At 40.3% G+C, this 16,397-nt stretch overlaps 1 protein-coding gene across 5 annotated transcripts in view; it reads right to left on the reverse strand.

Moving 5' to 3' along the window:
• The window catches only part of Ppp1r14c (protein phosphatase 1, regulatory (inhibitor) subunit 14C), a 96,141-nt gene extending 82,024 nt beyond the window's left edge, over positions 1 to 14,117 (reverse strand). The window contains exons 1-3 of one of the 5 annotated variants that reach the window (XR_001235190.1): positions 14,045 to 14,117; positions 2,177 to 2,505; positions 1,145 to 1,285 (exon numbers count right to left, since the gene is read on the reverse strand). Coding sequence is in view for 1 of the 5 variants with exons in the window: in XM_005390591.2 (XP_005390648.1) it covers positions 14,045 to 14,095 (51 nt within the window). In the remaining 4 variants the exon portion in view is untranslated. Of the gene's footprint in view, positions 1 to 1,144; positions 2,506 to 3,844; positions 4,524 to 14,044 lie in introns of all 5 variants that reach the window. The other 4 variants (XR_001235191.1, XR_001235189.1, XR_001235188.1 and 1 more) reach the window with 4 other exon arrangements.
• Positions 14,118 to 16,397: the final 2,280 nt, after the last annotated feature.

Raw genomic sequence — 16,397 nt, forward strand, 5'->3', positions numbered from 1 at the left:
CGCCGCCAGCACCGGCCTGTCGGGTCTCGGGAGGCGGGATCCCGCGCCGCCTGCCTGGGGCCCGGGCGTGGGAGGCGCCCGCGGAGGCGGGGAATTGAGGAGCGTGGACACTCGCGGCCCGAGGCTCAGCCGGTGGGAGGGACGGACCCGAGTCTGGCTGCGGGGGACAGTGCTCCGCGCGGGTCGTGGTCTCTGGTCTTGCAGATGCTAAATCGCGCTTCTTCCGCAGTCCCGGAGCCCGCGGAACCTGACCCCCGCCCCAGACACGCGACCGCCAGGAAAGGGACGTGGGAAGGGACGGTAGGTTCGTCGCGAGGCTTTCTTCGCCCCTTGGACGGCACAGGGGTGTGGGGGGTCTCCTCCCTCTTGGCCCCACCCCGCGGCTCCCAATGCACATTCCTATTCATGCCACAACGATGCCACTTCCTCTCTCCGGATTGTGATAAAAATGGATGTTTGTGCAATCAGGCAATCACCACACCTGAGAAGTTATTTCCACACCACTCTTTCTTTCCTTACCAAGCATCTGTTTGATCGCTGTCTTTACATCTAGAAGGGTAGGAGGCCTGGTCAGCACCAGAGCTGAGGGGCTAGGGACTTCCTGACCTTAAATATTTCTCTAAAAGGAAGCGTTTGCTGGACTTAAAAATATAGTCTTGTGTTTCCTGTTTAGCCAGCTCTCCCCATTTTTACCCGAGAAACCAACTGCACTAGCAAGGCTCCTGCTCCTTGAAAACCATCTTGCAACGAAGAAGAATTACGAATGAATGAGCTCATTATAAGGTTTAGGGCAAAGAGGTGGGTACGCCGTGAAGCAATAAACAGAAAACTGCGTGTGTATGTGTGTAAAATTACAGGGAGACACTAACATATTTCTGTTGTACACAACAATACATTTCTGTTCATGCAACTGAAAGAACCCACAAAGGTGCTGGGAAACCAGTAGTTATTATGAGTGTTAAAAAGAGATGGTAAAAGTTTCTTGCAGTTAGTCAATGAAGTTTCTCAGAACTAAAATAGACAACCAAATCTATTTCCTCTGAACACTTTCTTATGGAAAGATTCTGTGTAGGATTCTAGACTAACAGCTAAAAAGACACCAAAAATAAAAGAAGGAGCCAGTTGGCAAGGGTTCTGCTATTACCTGTGCTCAGGGGTCTTCTGACTCAGATACATGACTGCCGCGCTTCCCTCCTTTTGGAGTTTTCTTGGAGTAGGGGTTTTCTTTCCCAAGGTGTGCCAGGCCCACGGCTCATGGTGCCAGGTCAGAGTGAATAAGATGGATCTAGGAAAGGATTGTGTGAAACAGGGTGACAGATACTGCTCTTGGACTTCTGTTATAATTAAAAGAAGCTCAGGGCTAAAGGATCGGCTCTCCACCCCAAAGAAGAAGCCAGCTGTCCTTTAGAAGGTGAGTTTTCCTACAAACCTATTAGGGACAGAGGAGGTGAGTTATCATGATTGGCTCCTACCGGTGGATGACCATTCTCCATACGTCTGCCCCCATCTGCCTTGGTAGGATGGATTATTTCAAATCCTGAATGCAGAGCAAAAAGGGGCAGCACCTCTACCAAATGAAACTCTGTCCACAAGAAGAGAGAGCAGTAATCAGAAACAGTATCTCCCCCTCCGCAGAGAATAAGCTGTCCAGACATGGGACACTTCACGTTGGCTAGCACCAGCCTTGACCACTAACACCACTAACTAGCAGAATTTAAATCAAAACAATAATACCTAAAATTTTAGTAAATAAGGATAAACCATAAAATCTCTACCTTGTGGCCCTGTGATCGGTAATAAACGAATTACTTTGAAAACTCTGCTTGTGATCCTGTAGTGTGGCAAAGAGTCGGAAATTCCAACTCCTTGCTTGGAGTCCTTGGACAATGAAGTCAGTCATTCAAGAATAACTTCAAAGAATTTATGAAAATTCACATAGTTCTTTCTGAGGAATTCTTGTGTCAAGTTATTCTCACTGCAGAGGGTGTTTTTTCCTTTGTCCTTAAAATTGAGCCTTCACTTACAACTTCAAAAATGATAGGTACTAGAAGGCCTAAGCTTTAGGTACCTGAGCTTATACAAAAATAGTCAGTGAGTAGTCAGTCACTTTCCCAGAGTTGTCACCTCCAAGTACGCAAATGAGTCACCTGGATTTGCAAGGGGAAGTTGTACTAACCTCGAGAGTACTCTTTCGATAAGCCTACTTGCTCCAGCTGGGGCACACGTAACTCCTTACACTGGAAGTGAGCTCTGTGGCCCTGTCCCTCAAATACACATGCTTCATTCCATGTTTGAAACAGTAAACTTCAATGTTCAAGGCTTGATGGACAGTAGAAATACTGCTTTTGCAGATGTCCAAAATTAAAGACAAATAATTTGGGAATGAAGGAATCATTTCCAGGCTAGTGCCCCTTTGCCTAGAAACTGTTCAGCAGGGTTGAGAGCGTAGCTCATTGCAGTAATACTTGCTTAGCAAGCCAGAGGCCTTGGGCTCAATCCCCAGCACTGCAAGAAAATAAAAATAATAGTGAATTCAGCAAAACCAACAATATTTTACATCTATAGGATACAAACACATACACTTACTGAAAGCAAGTTGTTTTTAAAATTCCAGTTACTCAGAAATGCTGAAGAGTTTTTAGTGAATGGAAGAGTCTAGGAAATTTCTACTATGCAAGGGATAAGCTTTTACCTTAGCGAAGGCACTTAGTCCCTCCTGTGAGAACAGCCTAAAGGGGTGTGATTTCTCCATCCCCTTTGCTTCATAGCTTTGTGTTTTCTTACTTGAGCATCTCCCCCTTGTTCCTTGATTTGTGAGAGAGGTTTGGGGGAGCAGTTATATGGGTCTTCTGTCTCTGAAAATGACCTTTATGTCCAAAGGTTAGATCAGAGGATTTAACCTGGGGTTCCAGGGCTTCTTTAGCCCCCCCAGGGAAATAATTAAATACTGTACAAATATTTATACTCAGATGCAAATTTTCTTCCTCCTTAAAGACTAGATGTCACAATAATTATGCAACATCTAGTAATCTACCTTGAGAATGTTATAATTACAGCCCAGGGCCATAAACCTGAGCATAATAGTCTAATCTTGAGTAATGATGCCAATGATAAGATGTCTATATCTGAATTCTCTCAGAGGTTAGATAAAACACAAATGAAAAGTAGTTTTATGTGTGGTTTTCATTATAAACAGATGAAATTGAAACTATCCTTTGGGATTCTTATCAGTTATCCACAGTACTTTTAATTTTCAAATATAGTCCCTTATTTCATTGTCCTTTACAAAATAAGTAGAACGATGTTCGCAGTATACCAACCTCATTTTTCTTCTAGCTACCACTGTCTCATTTTTTTCTGGGGGAGGGGGGTCTTACTTCTGGTCCTACTCAGGGGGTCCCCTTGAATATATCAGGCTCTATATTTTGGAATCATAACTCCAAAATAAATTTAGCTATGACTTGTATAAATGATAGCAATCATTGTCACAAGTCTAAAACTTTGTCTCAGCACTTAGCAAGAATTCTTATCTGACTATTCAGACATGATGATAAGTACAGGAAAAAAATCCATAGATTTATTTCACCCCCTTTAACGAGGATGAAATATCCTTGCCCATTTCAGTTACCCTAGCTTGTAGAATATTTTGTCTCTTTCTATAAAAGTAGAATCAAGTTTATTTCTAGAAGACCATGTTATCCTCTCTTTTAGCCAAAGGCCTCTCCTCCTCGCCCTTTTCACTACCAAACATTTTGGAAGAGTCAACCTTTACCCCACATCTCTGTGTCTTCCCCTGTCAACCCTCCACACTCCACTGCCACCCCTTGACTAAAGGTACCCTCACCAAGGTCACCAGCCAACTCCATATTGCTCAAGTCCATGATATCCTTGATCTCCAGGCATGCTTGACAATCTTGAAGCTTTACAAACTCGCCCAGATGCCAACCTTCTCCTAACGTTCCTCTGCCTCTTTGTTTGTTGCACTGAAAAGGTTTTCATGAGCTTCTTTTCCTCGATCCTTGCCTTAAACGTAGGTGGTACTGGCTCTATTCACGACCTTTTCCATGCTCATACATGAGCATTTGTTATTTATGTCAACTTATCCAACAAATAGAGAGGCTCCAAAGATAATGTGTTTATTCAAAATAGCAGTGTAATGGGTACACACGTGGGCATATTCAAAGAGGCTGAGGCAAGGGGAAAATTTTAAAGGCAAAGTGACAGAGATTATATAAGCTGTTTTGCAACAATAACCCTTGGCTATAAGAATCAATAACAAGGGTGGCATCAGTCCCAAGTTGGGCTGATAGATGCTGCACAGATGTCCTTGTAGAAGTATTCTTTAAAAGACGGTTGCAGTAGCCTCTGTGCAGGTCATCATTTTGCCTGTGCTGCAGCTTCCTGCAGTGTGACAAGCGCCTACATGCCACAGGTGCCCCGAACTAAGACTCCAGCAGATCTCAGGTCCACACTTCAGATCCACAGAACATCACGTGCAGGGCTAAGGCACTGTGCAAATATCTCTAAAGCGCATAAACACAGACTTATGGCAATTCATTAGAGAAAAATCACAGAAAATTTTTTTGCTGTAAATGTCAGCACTGTAAAAAGTACTTATCCCAGTGCTTTAAAAATATCTTTAAACCACAATAAGAAATGCATTTTTTGCCATGACCCAAATATCTATACACACACACACACACACACACACACTGACACATCTTATTCTGTTCTGTTCCATTAAGTTTCAAGAATGTTGGTCACAACCTACTAAACTGATTTCCCAGTCCACGAAAGGATTGCAATCTGCTACTGTAAAGAGCCCAGTGTAACAGCACTTCCTTTGGCCAGAAACATGCCTGCAAGTGCCGGTCTTGGCTCTCCTTCATCTGAATGGCACACTCCAGGCTTGTGATTGCTCCCTCTGGCATTCTCTTTCTGCCACTTTTAGTTATTAAGCATTCCACTGAACAACTCTGACCCTAGATGGCTGACACAGGGCATGCTTGTGTCCTCTTAGAGGTATCACAAAAGAACCAAAGAAGAGGAATATTCTGGACTTTAAGATCCATATTGGCTGGACCTCCAGCCTCCTGCAAGAAATGGCAGAGTAGCCTGGAGGTAAAAGTCAGAAGGCAGTGATTGTAGAGCCTCCAGCTTGGGAACAAGTATATTATGGCATCCCCAGCATGTACTCAGATCCTAGCTGCCTGGATTGAATCTGATCTCTGTCACTAAGACATTGGGTGACCCTCTGTGACCCTCTGTGCACTATCAATAGTACTTGGCTCACAGGTTATGAGAATGGAATGAGTTACTAGGAAGAAGCACCCAGTCTGGCACCTATTCTTATCCATGAAGGAATGATAATGGTGGGGTGGACATTCCAATAGTGTCCCAGAGGAACTATGTTCTGAAGTCAGAGCAGTGGGAAAACATGTACAGGAGACCTTGCTCCAGCTCTCTCAGCACAGTAAATTCAACTTTTGTTTCCTCTCACTGACAAATCCCAACAAATGGAGTGCAAATCCATTTGTACATCCAGTGCCTTGCTCTGCTGGCACCTACACCTGGATATTTTGTAACCACCTCAAACCTAAAAACAATACAAAGTGACATCACCAGTCCTACGGCCTGAGTGTGTCCCCCCAATTCCCACAGACAATCTCCAAATTGATGGTGGTATTAAAATGTTATTACTTTAGGAGATGATTAATCAGGAGGGTAGTACCCTCATGAGTGGATTAGTGCCCTTATGAAAGAAGCGCAAAGGAGCTGCTCTCCATCTTTTTGCTTCTGTGTCCCACCCACCATGTGCAGATACAAGAAAGCCCATACCAGACACTGATGCCTCCTTTATTTCTCTTTCTCATTCATATGACTACTTGGAAATTACACGTGCATTTGTTTATTGACTCACTACCCCACCAGAATGTAAATTCATAAGGACAGGAACTTTCATATTCACCTAGGTTTCTCTACTTCCTGGAACCAGGAAAAATAAACAGTAGTGCTTTGTGTCTCCTTAAGAACAGAGAGAGTTTGTTGGGTCATCTGGCCCTTCCACTAAACTCAAAATGAAGATGTGGCTAACTGTTTTGTGTACCTTCAAAATCAAGAATAGTGTCTAGCACGTGGTAGATGCTCCAAACTGGATGAGTGCAACTGTCTGCATTTCTGGCTGCACACATTATTTTTCTTCATTTTCAAAGACCAAGACAAGAAAGTGCAGGTCTCTTTCATCTCTCCCAGCACAGGCCAAATCAGGTGGTAGTTTTAAATCTTAGGGGGAAAGCAATCCATTATGACTGACTAGAGGCAGCAATGTTCAGTGGACACTTGAAAGACACACACTGGGAAGCACAGGTGCTCAGGTATGGGGAGCTAACAAAGACAGAAATATTGGAAGACAATTTGAAGGAGAAGCTTACCAGACAGATTGCAGTTGACAGGTACAGTGTTTCAAAAAGGAAGCTGGGCTGCCCCTTGATCCTGGCACCACTTATACCTTAGGTTCACAAATATACCATCTTGGGAAAAGATCTAAACCCAATGAGGGAAGAAGCTAAGTACAGCAGCAATGACCAGGATGTTGTGGTCAGCACTCAGTCTGCCAACCACTGTCCCATGCCCAGCTATATTAACTCCCTTCTCACTGGGAGAAGGAGCTTGGTTAGCAAGGTATTTACAGATGGGGGCACTAGAGAAACTGAAAGTCAGAGTGTCACTCAGAGGGCCATGACTGAGTTAAGACTGGTAGGCCCTTGGGAATGAGGAACATGAGTACTACCCTAGTTAGCATCCTGGGACCAGAAATAGTGATCTGTGGCTGGGTGAGTTGCAGGGCTGGGTAGCAATTTCAAGCAGTGTTGTTGGGGGAAGAGAAAAGACACTGGAACAGTGCCGAGGTTGGCGCTTTCTCACTGCTCCCCCAAATGCCACAGAGCTCTGTACCCACAGGTTATCCTGCCCACCACACACCATCCGAATACCACAGAACTCAGTGCCCACATGGGAACCCTCCTCCCACCAGTCAAAAGCTGATGAACTCTGTGAGCCCTAGACAGCACTGAGTTCATGGGTTGGCAAGACATTCTTTGTAGGGTATAGACAGAGTTCAGCTCAGGCAGAAAGCCAGAAAGGACGTGCATGGCCAGAGTCAGTTGCATAGCACATTTACCTAAGTAGTATAGAAAGAGAGGATGTAAGCAGCTGCAAGGACTATCGTGGAGGAAGGGGACAGAAGTAGAGAAGCTTGTTCAAAAATCAGAGGAAAACTGTGTACTTGACCAGCCACGCTGCATCCTCCCCACAACCCCTTACAAAATTGAAGATGCCTGATTGTAAGACAAAAGTAAAAACCTCTGACTAGCTAAACCCACAGGTGTGTGTATATGTGAAACGGAGACTAATAGTTAAATGGTGCTTTACTTTAGATAGCATATTTATGGGTATGTCATAGCAAAATATTATTTGAATCTAGGGAAAGAAGTTAAGATCCAGATAAGCCAGGCATATAGAAGTGCAAAGAACATCTCCATGACACATCATAGTCACAATGCCAGAAATTCAGCACAAAAAAAGAATACTAACTATACTAGAGAAAAGTATCAAATAAATTATAAAGGGAATTCTATTGGAATAACAGATTTTGCATCATGAACCTGGAAGGCCAGGACAGCTTGGAGCAAAGTTTTTCAGTCCTAAAAGAAAACAACTTACAAACCAGATTAATATGTCCTGAAAAAATTAGGATTTTTCATGCCAAAGAACACTTAAAGAAATTCATGACCACCAAGCCAGCATTGCAGGAAGTACTCAAGAAAATCCTAGACAGAAACAGTGAGGCCAGCATCAACGAAGAGTCCAAAAGAAAGAATACATCTAAATACCTAACTTAGAGAGTAGTTAAATAAAAGGGGGGAAAAGAAATGAACAATGAAAAAATAATGTAATGACAGGATTCAGTAAATACCTTTCAGTAATAACTCTCAATGTAAATGATCTTAACCCTCAATCAAAAGACACAGACTGGCAAATTATATCAAAAAACAAAACCCAACTACACGGTGCCTATAAGAGACACACCTCATCCACAAAGAAATATATACTAAAAGTAAAAGAGTAGAAAGTGATTCTCCATGCAACCAAAGCCTAAAAGCAATCAAGAATAGCTATTCCATTTTTAGACAAAATCAACTTCCTGCCAAAACTGATCAGAAAAGACAAAGTAGGTCACTACATACTGGCAAAGGGAATAATTCAACAGGAAGAGGTAGTGATTGTAAATATATATGCACCAAATGCCAGCATACCCAATTTAATAAAACAAATACTACGTGGACATAAAAGGTCAGATAAACATCAATATAATAATTGTGGGGGATTATAGTACCTCACTAACACAAATAAATGAGTCAAATAGAGAAATATCAGTTTTGAACTATATCATCAAACAAATCAACTTAACAGATACCATAGTTTTTCATCCAAAACAATAGAATATACATTTTTTTCAGCAGCATGTAGAACTTTTTCCAAAATAGATCACATCTTAGGCCATAAAATCATGCTTAAATAAGTACAAAAGAATTAATTTCCTGCATATAGGATCATAGGAGAATGAAACTAGAAATCAATAGCAAGAGAAACCACAGAAACTGTGTAAACAGTTGTAGCTTAAATAATACACTCTTGAATAACCAATGGGTCACAGAAAAAAATCAAGAAAAAATTGGAAGTTTCCTAGAATCAAATGACAATGGCAGCTCAACACAGCAAAACTTACAATTAAAGCAGTTCTGAGAGGGAAGCGTATAGCCATGTATGTTCACATTAGAAAAATAGAGCCATCCCAAATAACTTAATTATGTACCTCAAGGTCCTAGAGAAAGAGAACTATCCAAATCCAAATCCAAAACTTCTAGAAGAAAAGAAATGCAGATCAGCATGTAAATCCATGAAATTAAGACTAAAAAATACAAAGTATTAATGAATTAAAGAGTTGATTCTTTGAAAAGATAAATAAGGTTGATAAACCATTAGCCAAACTTACCAAAAGCAGGAATGAAAGGACTCATCACTGGAATTAGAAATGAAAAAGGTGTAGTCACAACAGACACTGCAGAAATCTAGATGTCTATAAGAAACTATTTCAAGTGCTTATATTCCAGTAACTTGGAGAATCTAGGAGAAATAGATCAATTCCTAGACACATATGGATTACCAAACTAAACCAAGAAAATATAAAAACCCTAAGCAGACCAATAATTGTCAAGAAATAGAGACAGCAATAAAATCTCTGCCAACTAAGAAAAAACCCAGGATCTGATGGATTCACCACTGAATTTTACCAAAACTTCAAAGAAAAGCTAATACCAATACTATTCAAAGTCTTTCATGAAATTGAAAGGGAAAGAACACTGTCAAACTCATACCCTGATGCCAAAACCAGACAAGTACTCAATACAAAAAGAAAACTACCTATCTCCTTAATGAATACCTCAAAAATTCTCAAAAAGATGCTTGCAAACAGAATGCAGCAAATCATTAGAAAGGTGATATATCATGACCAACTTGGCTTCATCCCAAGGATGTAAAGATGATTCGATATATGTAAACCAATAAACAGATGTAAGGATAAAAATTACATGTTCATCTCAGAAGATACAGTTAAAGCCTTTGACAAATCCAACATCCATTCATGATGAAAAAAATCCTGAAGAAAATAGATATAGAAACTGATAAAGTCTATTTATGACAAGCCAACTGCCAACATCATACTAAATGGGGTAAAACTAAACGCATCCCTGCTAAATTCATGTACATGACAAAGGTGTTCATAATTACCACTCCTGTTTAATATAGCACTCAAAACTTTAGCCAGAGCATTCAAGCAAGAGAAAGAAATAAAAGGAATATGTATAGGGAAGGAAGAAGTCAAACTATCCTTATTTGAAGAAGACATGATCCTTATACAGATTTGAAATACAGTAGAACTAATAAACAAATTCAGCAAAGTGATGGGGTACAAAACCAACACACAAAAATCAATCTCATACCTCTACACCAACAATGACAAAAACTAAGGAAAACCATCTCACAATATTGACAATATCTTAAAAATTAAATGTCTAGGAATTAACCACAGAAGTGAAAGACCCCTACAATGAAAATTACAGTATATTGAAAAAAGAGATTGAAGAGGACATTAGAAAATAAAGACATATCCTATTCTTGCAGAGCCAACCAATATTGTCAAATGGCTACAATACCAAAAATGATATATAATTTAATGCAATTGCAACCAAAACACAAACAGTATTTTTAACAGAACTAAAAAATTTCAAAGAAATGTATATGTAATAAGAAGAGTAAAAGTATTCCTGGGAAATAAGAGCAAAATAGAGGGGCTGGGGATTTAGCTCAGCGGCAAAAGCGCCTGCCTGGCAAGCGCAAGGTCATGAGTTCGGTTCCCGGTACCGGAGAAAAACCAAAAAAAAAAAAAAAAAAAAAAAAAAGAGCAAAATAGAAGGCAACACAATCCTAGGTTTCAAGTTGTATTAAAAAGCTACAGTGATAAAAACAGCATGATACTGGCACAAAAATAGACATGTGGATCAATGGAACAGAGTAAGTATGCAGAAATAATCCCAGGCACAGTCAACCATCTTATCTTTGTCAAAAAGTCCACTCACATATGCTAAACCAGGCATAGGGGCACGCACCTGTAATCTGAGCACTTGGTAGGCTGAGGCAGGAGGATCCTTGCAAGTTCAAGGCCAGCCTGGGCTACAAAGTGAGCCCAAGACCAGCTTGAACTGCATACCCAGACCCTGTCTCAAAAAGACCAAAACAAAACAAAACAAAAACTTAACATATAATGAAGAAGAGGTATCTTCTTTAGCAAATGGTGCTGGGAAACTGGTTATCCACATGCAGAAGAATGAATTGAGACCCACATCTCTTACCCTACACTGAAGTCAAATCAAAATAGACCAAAGACATCTATATAAAAATAGAAACACTGAAACTACTGGAAGAAAAAGCTGGTGAAACTCTTAAAGACATAGGCATGAGTAAAGACTCCCTGAACAAAACCCCAGTTGTAGAAGTTATAATACCCAAAAGAAAAAATTGGAGAATATCAAATTTTAAAACTTCTGCACAGGAAAGAAAACAACCAAGAGAGTGAAAAGACAACTTACAGAATGGCTGCCAGCCTCTCCTTTGACAGGGCTCAAAAAAAAAAAAAAACATAAAGAACTCAAAAAAAAAAATTAAGCCTTCTGAAATAAAAGACCCAAACAAAAAGTTGACAATCAAAGTAAACAGACACTTCTCAAAAAAGAAGTACATATAGCCAATAAGTATGTAAAAAAAGGTTCAGCATCTTTGGCCACTAGAGAAATGCAAATCAAAACAATACTGAGATTCCATTTTACTCCAGTAAGAATGGCTGTCATGAAGGTTTACAAAAAACAATGAAATGATCACAAAGTTATGATGAAAAGTAACTTTTCTACATTGTTGGTGATAATGTAAAGTAGTACAGCCACTATGGAAATCAGTGTGGAGATTCCTCAAAAACTAAAAATAGAAATTCCACCTGATGCAGCTATACCTCTTCTAGGTATCTGCTGAAAAAATTAGTCATTATTACATTATTTTGGTGGTGTAGGTTGGTCTGTAGAGCAGGATTAGACCAACTTGAATCTTGTTAGACTCATGGTGAGTGGCAGATAGCACACACTAAATTTTAATTATATACTACAGGACCACACACCTTGTTCTGTCATGAATTTAGGGAAACAAAATGGTCTAATTTTGGACCTAAAATGGCCTAATTACCACTAATAATGTAATTAGTCAATATTACAGTGACATATGCATACCCATGTTTATAGCAACATTATAATAGCTAAATTATGGAAGCAGTTTATTTGCCCATCTATAGATAAATGGGTAAAGAAAATGTAGTAGATGCTACTCAGCATGAAGAGGGATTAATTTAGCTGGGTGTGGTGGCACAGGCCTGTAATCCCAACACTCAGGAGGCTGAGGCAGGAGGATTTCTGTGAGTTTGAGGCCAACCTGGGCTACATAGGGAGTTCAAGGTCAACCTGAACTATATAACAAGACCCTGTCTCAAAAATATAAAAAAGGGGAATTAATTTACGTCATTTGTAGGAAAATGTGTGTATCTTGAGACTATAATACTAAGTGAAATAAATCAGACACAGAAGGTTAAATCACATGGTTTCTCTAACATGGGAAACCCAAAATATAAATAATTTTAAAATAAAAAGATGTGGTAGGGCACAGGGCCCCAGACTCTGTAAAGATAGAAATGGGGGGAGGGGTAAAAAACTATCAAAATGCAATATGTATATGTACCAATTCTCCAATATGAATGTAATTATTATTTATTGCAAATACATACCAATAAAAGGTGCTAATTTGGTTTTTTTTTTTATTTAACCATAGGAAGCCACACTTCACTCTCTGGAAAGACACTCCCGTGAGTTTTGTTATGTTTCCATAATGAACAAAGGAACAACTGTCACCCAGTTCTCCCAAGGTCCTATGCATAAGTAGACTCTCTAGTCATGTTTGTGTCCAGCATTAACCTCAGCTGTTCAATACCTTACTGGTTCAAAGCACTGTTTTGAGAAAGTGGCTGAGGAGTCAGGTGCAAAATCATCATAACTCCAACTCTTACCTAACAAGTACGAATGAGTCTGAAGACTTTCCTAAAGCCACCTGTGGTGAAAGGCCATTTTGTTTCCCTAAATTCATGACAGAGCAAGGTGTGTGGTCCTGTAGTATATAATTAAAATTTAGTGTGTGCTATCTGCCACTCACTATGAATCTAACAAGATTCAAGTTGGCCTAATCCTGTTCTATAGACCAACCTACACCACTGATATTATCAAATTCCTAAAAAGCTTGGTAAACATCTACTCTACATTTCTGTATTTAATATACCATGCACCTATAGCAAACAGTTCACCAGCTGGTACTAGTCTAGGAAACACTCTAAAAAGCACTGTGCTAAAAGATCTCATTTTGTAATTATGGATAGCTTATAAACTTTAATAAGTATAATAATACCAATAATAATTAGGCATTGTCCTCTGGCTTGAGGGAATGAGACCTTAGTTTCAATTTCCTCTTATAGAAGTCTTTCGTAAAAATAGAGCTGATCCCAGTGACCTGGAAGGATATGAACCTTCCAACTGAGACCATATAGTCTTTGCACTGTTTTCCTACCATGCAATATGGAAGAATGGGTAGAAATCAACATCCCTGCCAGGAATGGTGGCCTGTAAGCCCAGCATTTGGGAGGCTGAGGAAGAGGATAGCTGTGAGTTTGAGGCCAGCCTGGGCTACACAGTGAGGCCGTCTCAAAACACAAAACAAACAAGCACAAAAGAACTCAGTATTCCTGCTCTATGTGGATCTCTTACTACTGTTGAAATCATGCTATGCTATTGAACACTACGCATAAGATCTAGCCCAGAGAACAGGACACTGAGTATCTGTGAAGGCCTGGCATTCTCAGTGTCAGTGATCTGGAGAACAGAGAGTTCCTTCTAGAAGCCAGAACTCCAGAAGTTCTGGAGTTGGAAAAAGCCATTTTACTATGGCCTTGTGATTAGACTGTGAAGACTTTTCCAGACCTCACTACACATGTGTGTGTCCACTATGGGGAACTGGATCAATATCCAGGATGGATAGGTCCTAAACTAGTTTTTTTGGATTTTTGAGACAGAGTCTCACTAGAATTACAGGTGTGCACCACCATGCCCAGTCTAAGCTAGTCATATTTAAATGAGCAGGGGAGATAGGTTTATAATGCACTGGGTCTGATAATACCAAAAGCTACCCATCACTGACAACATTAGGTTCAGACATTTTATTATAAATACTATCTCATAAAATTTCCCCCAAAACATGCAAGGTAACTAGTCCATTTTCTGTTGCTATAACAAAACACCTAAGACTGGATAATTTATAAAGAATAGAAGCTTATTTGGCTCACCATTCTAGAGGTCAAGAAGTCCAAGGGCACGGCACTTGTATCTTCTTGCATCTGATGAAGGCCTTCTTGCTGCAGTAAGATGTGACAGAGGGCATCATATGACAAGACAAAGCAAGAAATAACTCACTTTATAATACCACCACTCCTACAATAGCTCATTAATCCATTAATCCATAAGTGGATTAATCCATTAGTAACAGTAAAACATTCAGACCAATCACCTCTCAAAAGTCCAGCTTCTCTAAATTCCCACACTGGGAACTACGTTTGCAACACATGAGCTTTTTGAGAATACATTTGAATGATAGCAGTAATCTACTTGCAAGATTGATTGCTATGTTCTTTAGAACGATAAGGAAACCAAGCCACTAGAAGCCAAATGACCACCTACCTCTACCTTCTACCATGAGGTTTTACAGGTAGTGGCTCTGTGATTTTATTTTTTATCTGGTGGCTTTCTGATGTGTAAGATTCTATTTGTGTGATCGAACCATCTCTCAATTCTGGGACAGGGTCTTTAGGGTATTGCTGTATGGGTAGGGTGGAGTCTTAGGGTTATGGGCATGTAGCATCCTCTTTCCCACCATTCTAACTTGGCTTGATGGAGGCCGGGGTCCTCATGAGAGGGCCTCAGGAGACAGTCAGGCACAGAGAAACATACTCCTACACACTCACACACACACACATACACGCAGACACAAAGATTGTCACTCAAGTTCCACATCTGGTGTATTCAAGTTTTGTTTTTATTAATGTCCTATACCCCTCCCCCACCACCTTTTGCGAGAATCAATTAATAATTATATATGCTATATATGGCATCTGCTAGATGTACAGCTACCTGTTCAATGACATGTAGAACACAAATCTGACGCTGGGCTCACATCAGACCTATTAAGTCAAAGTCTCTGGGGATCAGGCCTGGCATTGGTGTTTAAAGTTTGCTGGGGATAAAGACCAGTGTCCCACACCATTTGGGGTCAAACATATAGGTGACAACTGTATTCTACTCTTTTCCCTTCTGAAGCACTCTCTCCTCCACATCTTTGCTCCACAAAAACCTCACAATCAATACTGTCATCATTCCCCCATAACTTCACCAAGTACATGTCTGTAGAAATGTACTATTCAGTCACCACCTGAATTTCATTATGCAATTTGAAATTGCTAAAGCAATTTGCCAACTATTTTGAAATATAAAGAGTGGATCTTTCAGACAGACAAAAATACCTATATTATAGGACTACAAAAGGGTCTGATACAGTTATACAATTGAATAGATAAGCAAATCTACCATCCTACCCAGAAAGCTAGTTATTTAATTTAAAAAAAAAACAAGTGTACAGTCTTTTATATCCATGTATAGAGAGTTATACTGATCCTAGAAAGCATATTATGTTGAAAAAGTAAATAATGGCATTTCTTTCTAATTTGCATTTTTAAGAGAACAGAAAAGTCTTTTAGAGTTTGGTGTATCATACTGTTTGAAAAACAGACAAAATTATAACACTGTATGTTGTGGTGCCACAATAATGTCACATCCTAGAAAATGAACTAAACCTAAGTGTGCATAGTCTATTCGGTGTAGACGGCAAAGCAATAAGCTGTAGAATATGTAATAAATGACATTAACCTCCTGTGCCCTGGCCACTCAGTTCATGGAAAGAGAAAATTATAAAACATTCCACAGATGCCCTTTGGCTGTCTGAGCTTTTATGAACTTAGAAAGAGGCTTTATTCTGAAAAACCCAGAAATGCAGTAGAGCATAATGAATGAAGATAAGCCTCAAGGTACTTCCGAGACTGCCAGGGTATGTACCACGGAGCTGCAATGGTAATCACAGCCATCGTTTCAGAAAATAAAATTTCCAGTGAATGCACGAATCTAGTGAGCCGAGAAATGTGGACTCTTCCCAGGAAACGTGGTAGGAGTCTTATTTACACACTGTGCCGTAACTTCTGTTTTGTCCTTTAAAATCAGTGAGGTAGGGCAAGGAACAAGCCAGATGCCAAGATGAGGACGATAAGCTGGGCCACCTGCAGGTGCTGATCCTGGGGTGCAGTTGCAGGTTGGTTCTCAGCCTGGAACCAAACTGAGAGTGGGTCAGCTGTGTCCCTCTTCCTAACTTCCAGGTCATGTATTTTGGAATCATGTTTCAGACGCTCTGTCCTCCACCATGGCCCTTCCTGGAAGTTCCTCATGAGCCTGGACCTGCTCCACCTCCTCTGCTGCCCTCTCCTCCCACTGCCAACCCTCTTTCTGATCCTTCAGGACCAAAATGGCAAATACTAACTGAAATAAGCCACTTGTGACGATGGCAAAGGAGAGAGCCACACCCCGCTTCATGTCCTT

Source organism: Chinchilla lanigera, unplaced genomic scaffold (assembly GCF_000276665.1).
Source record: "Chinchilla lanigera isolate Chin_1 unplaced genomic scaffold, ChiLan1.0 scaffold00038, whole genome shotgun sequence".
In the NCBI taxonomy this organism is placed as follows: Eukaryota; Metazoa; Chordata; class Mammalia; order Rodentia; family Chinchillidae; genus Chinchilla; species Chinchilla lanigera.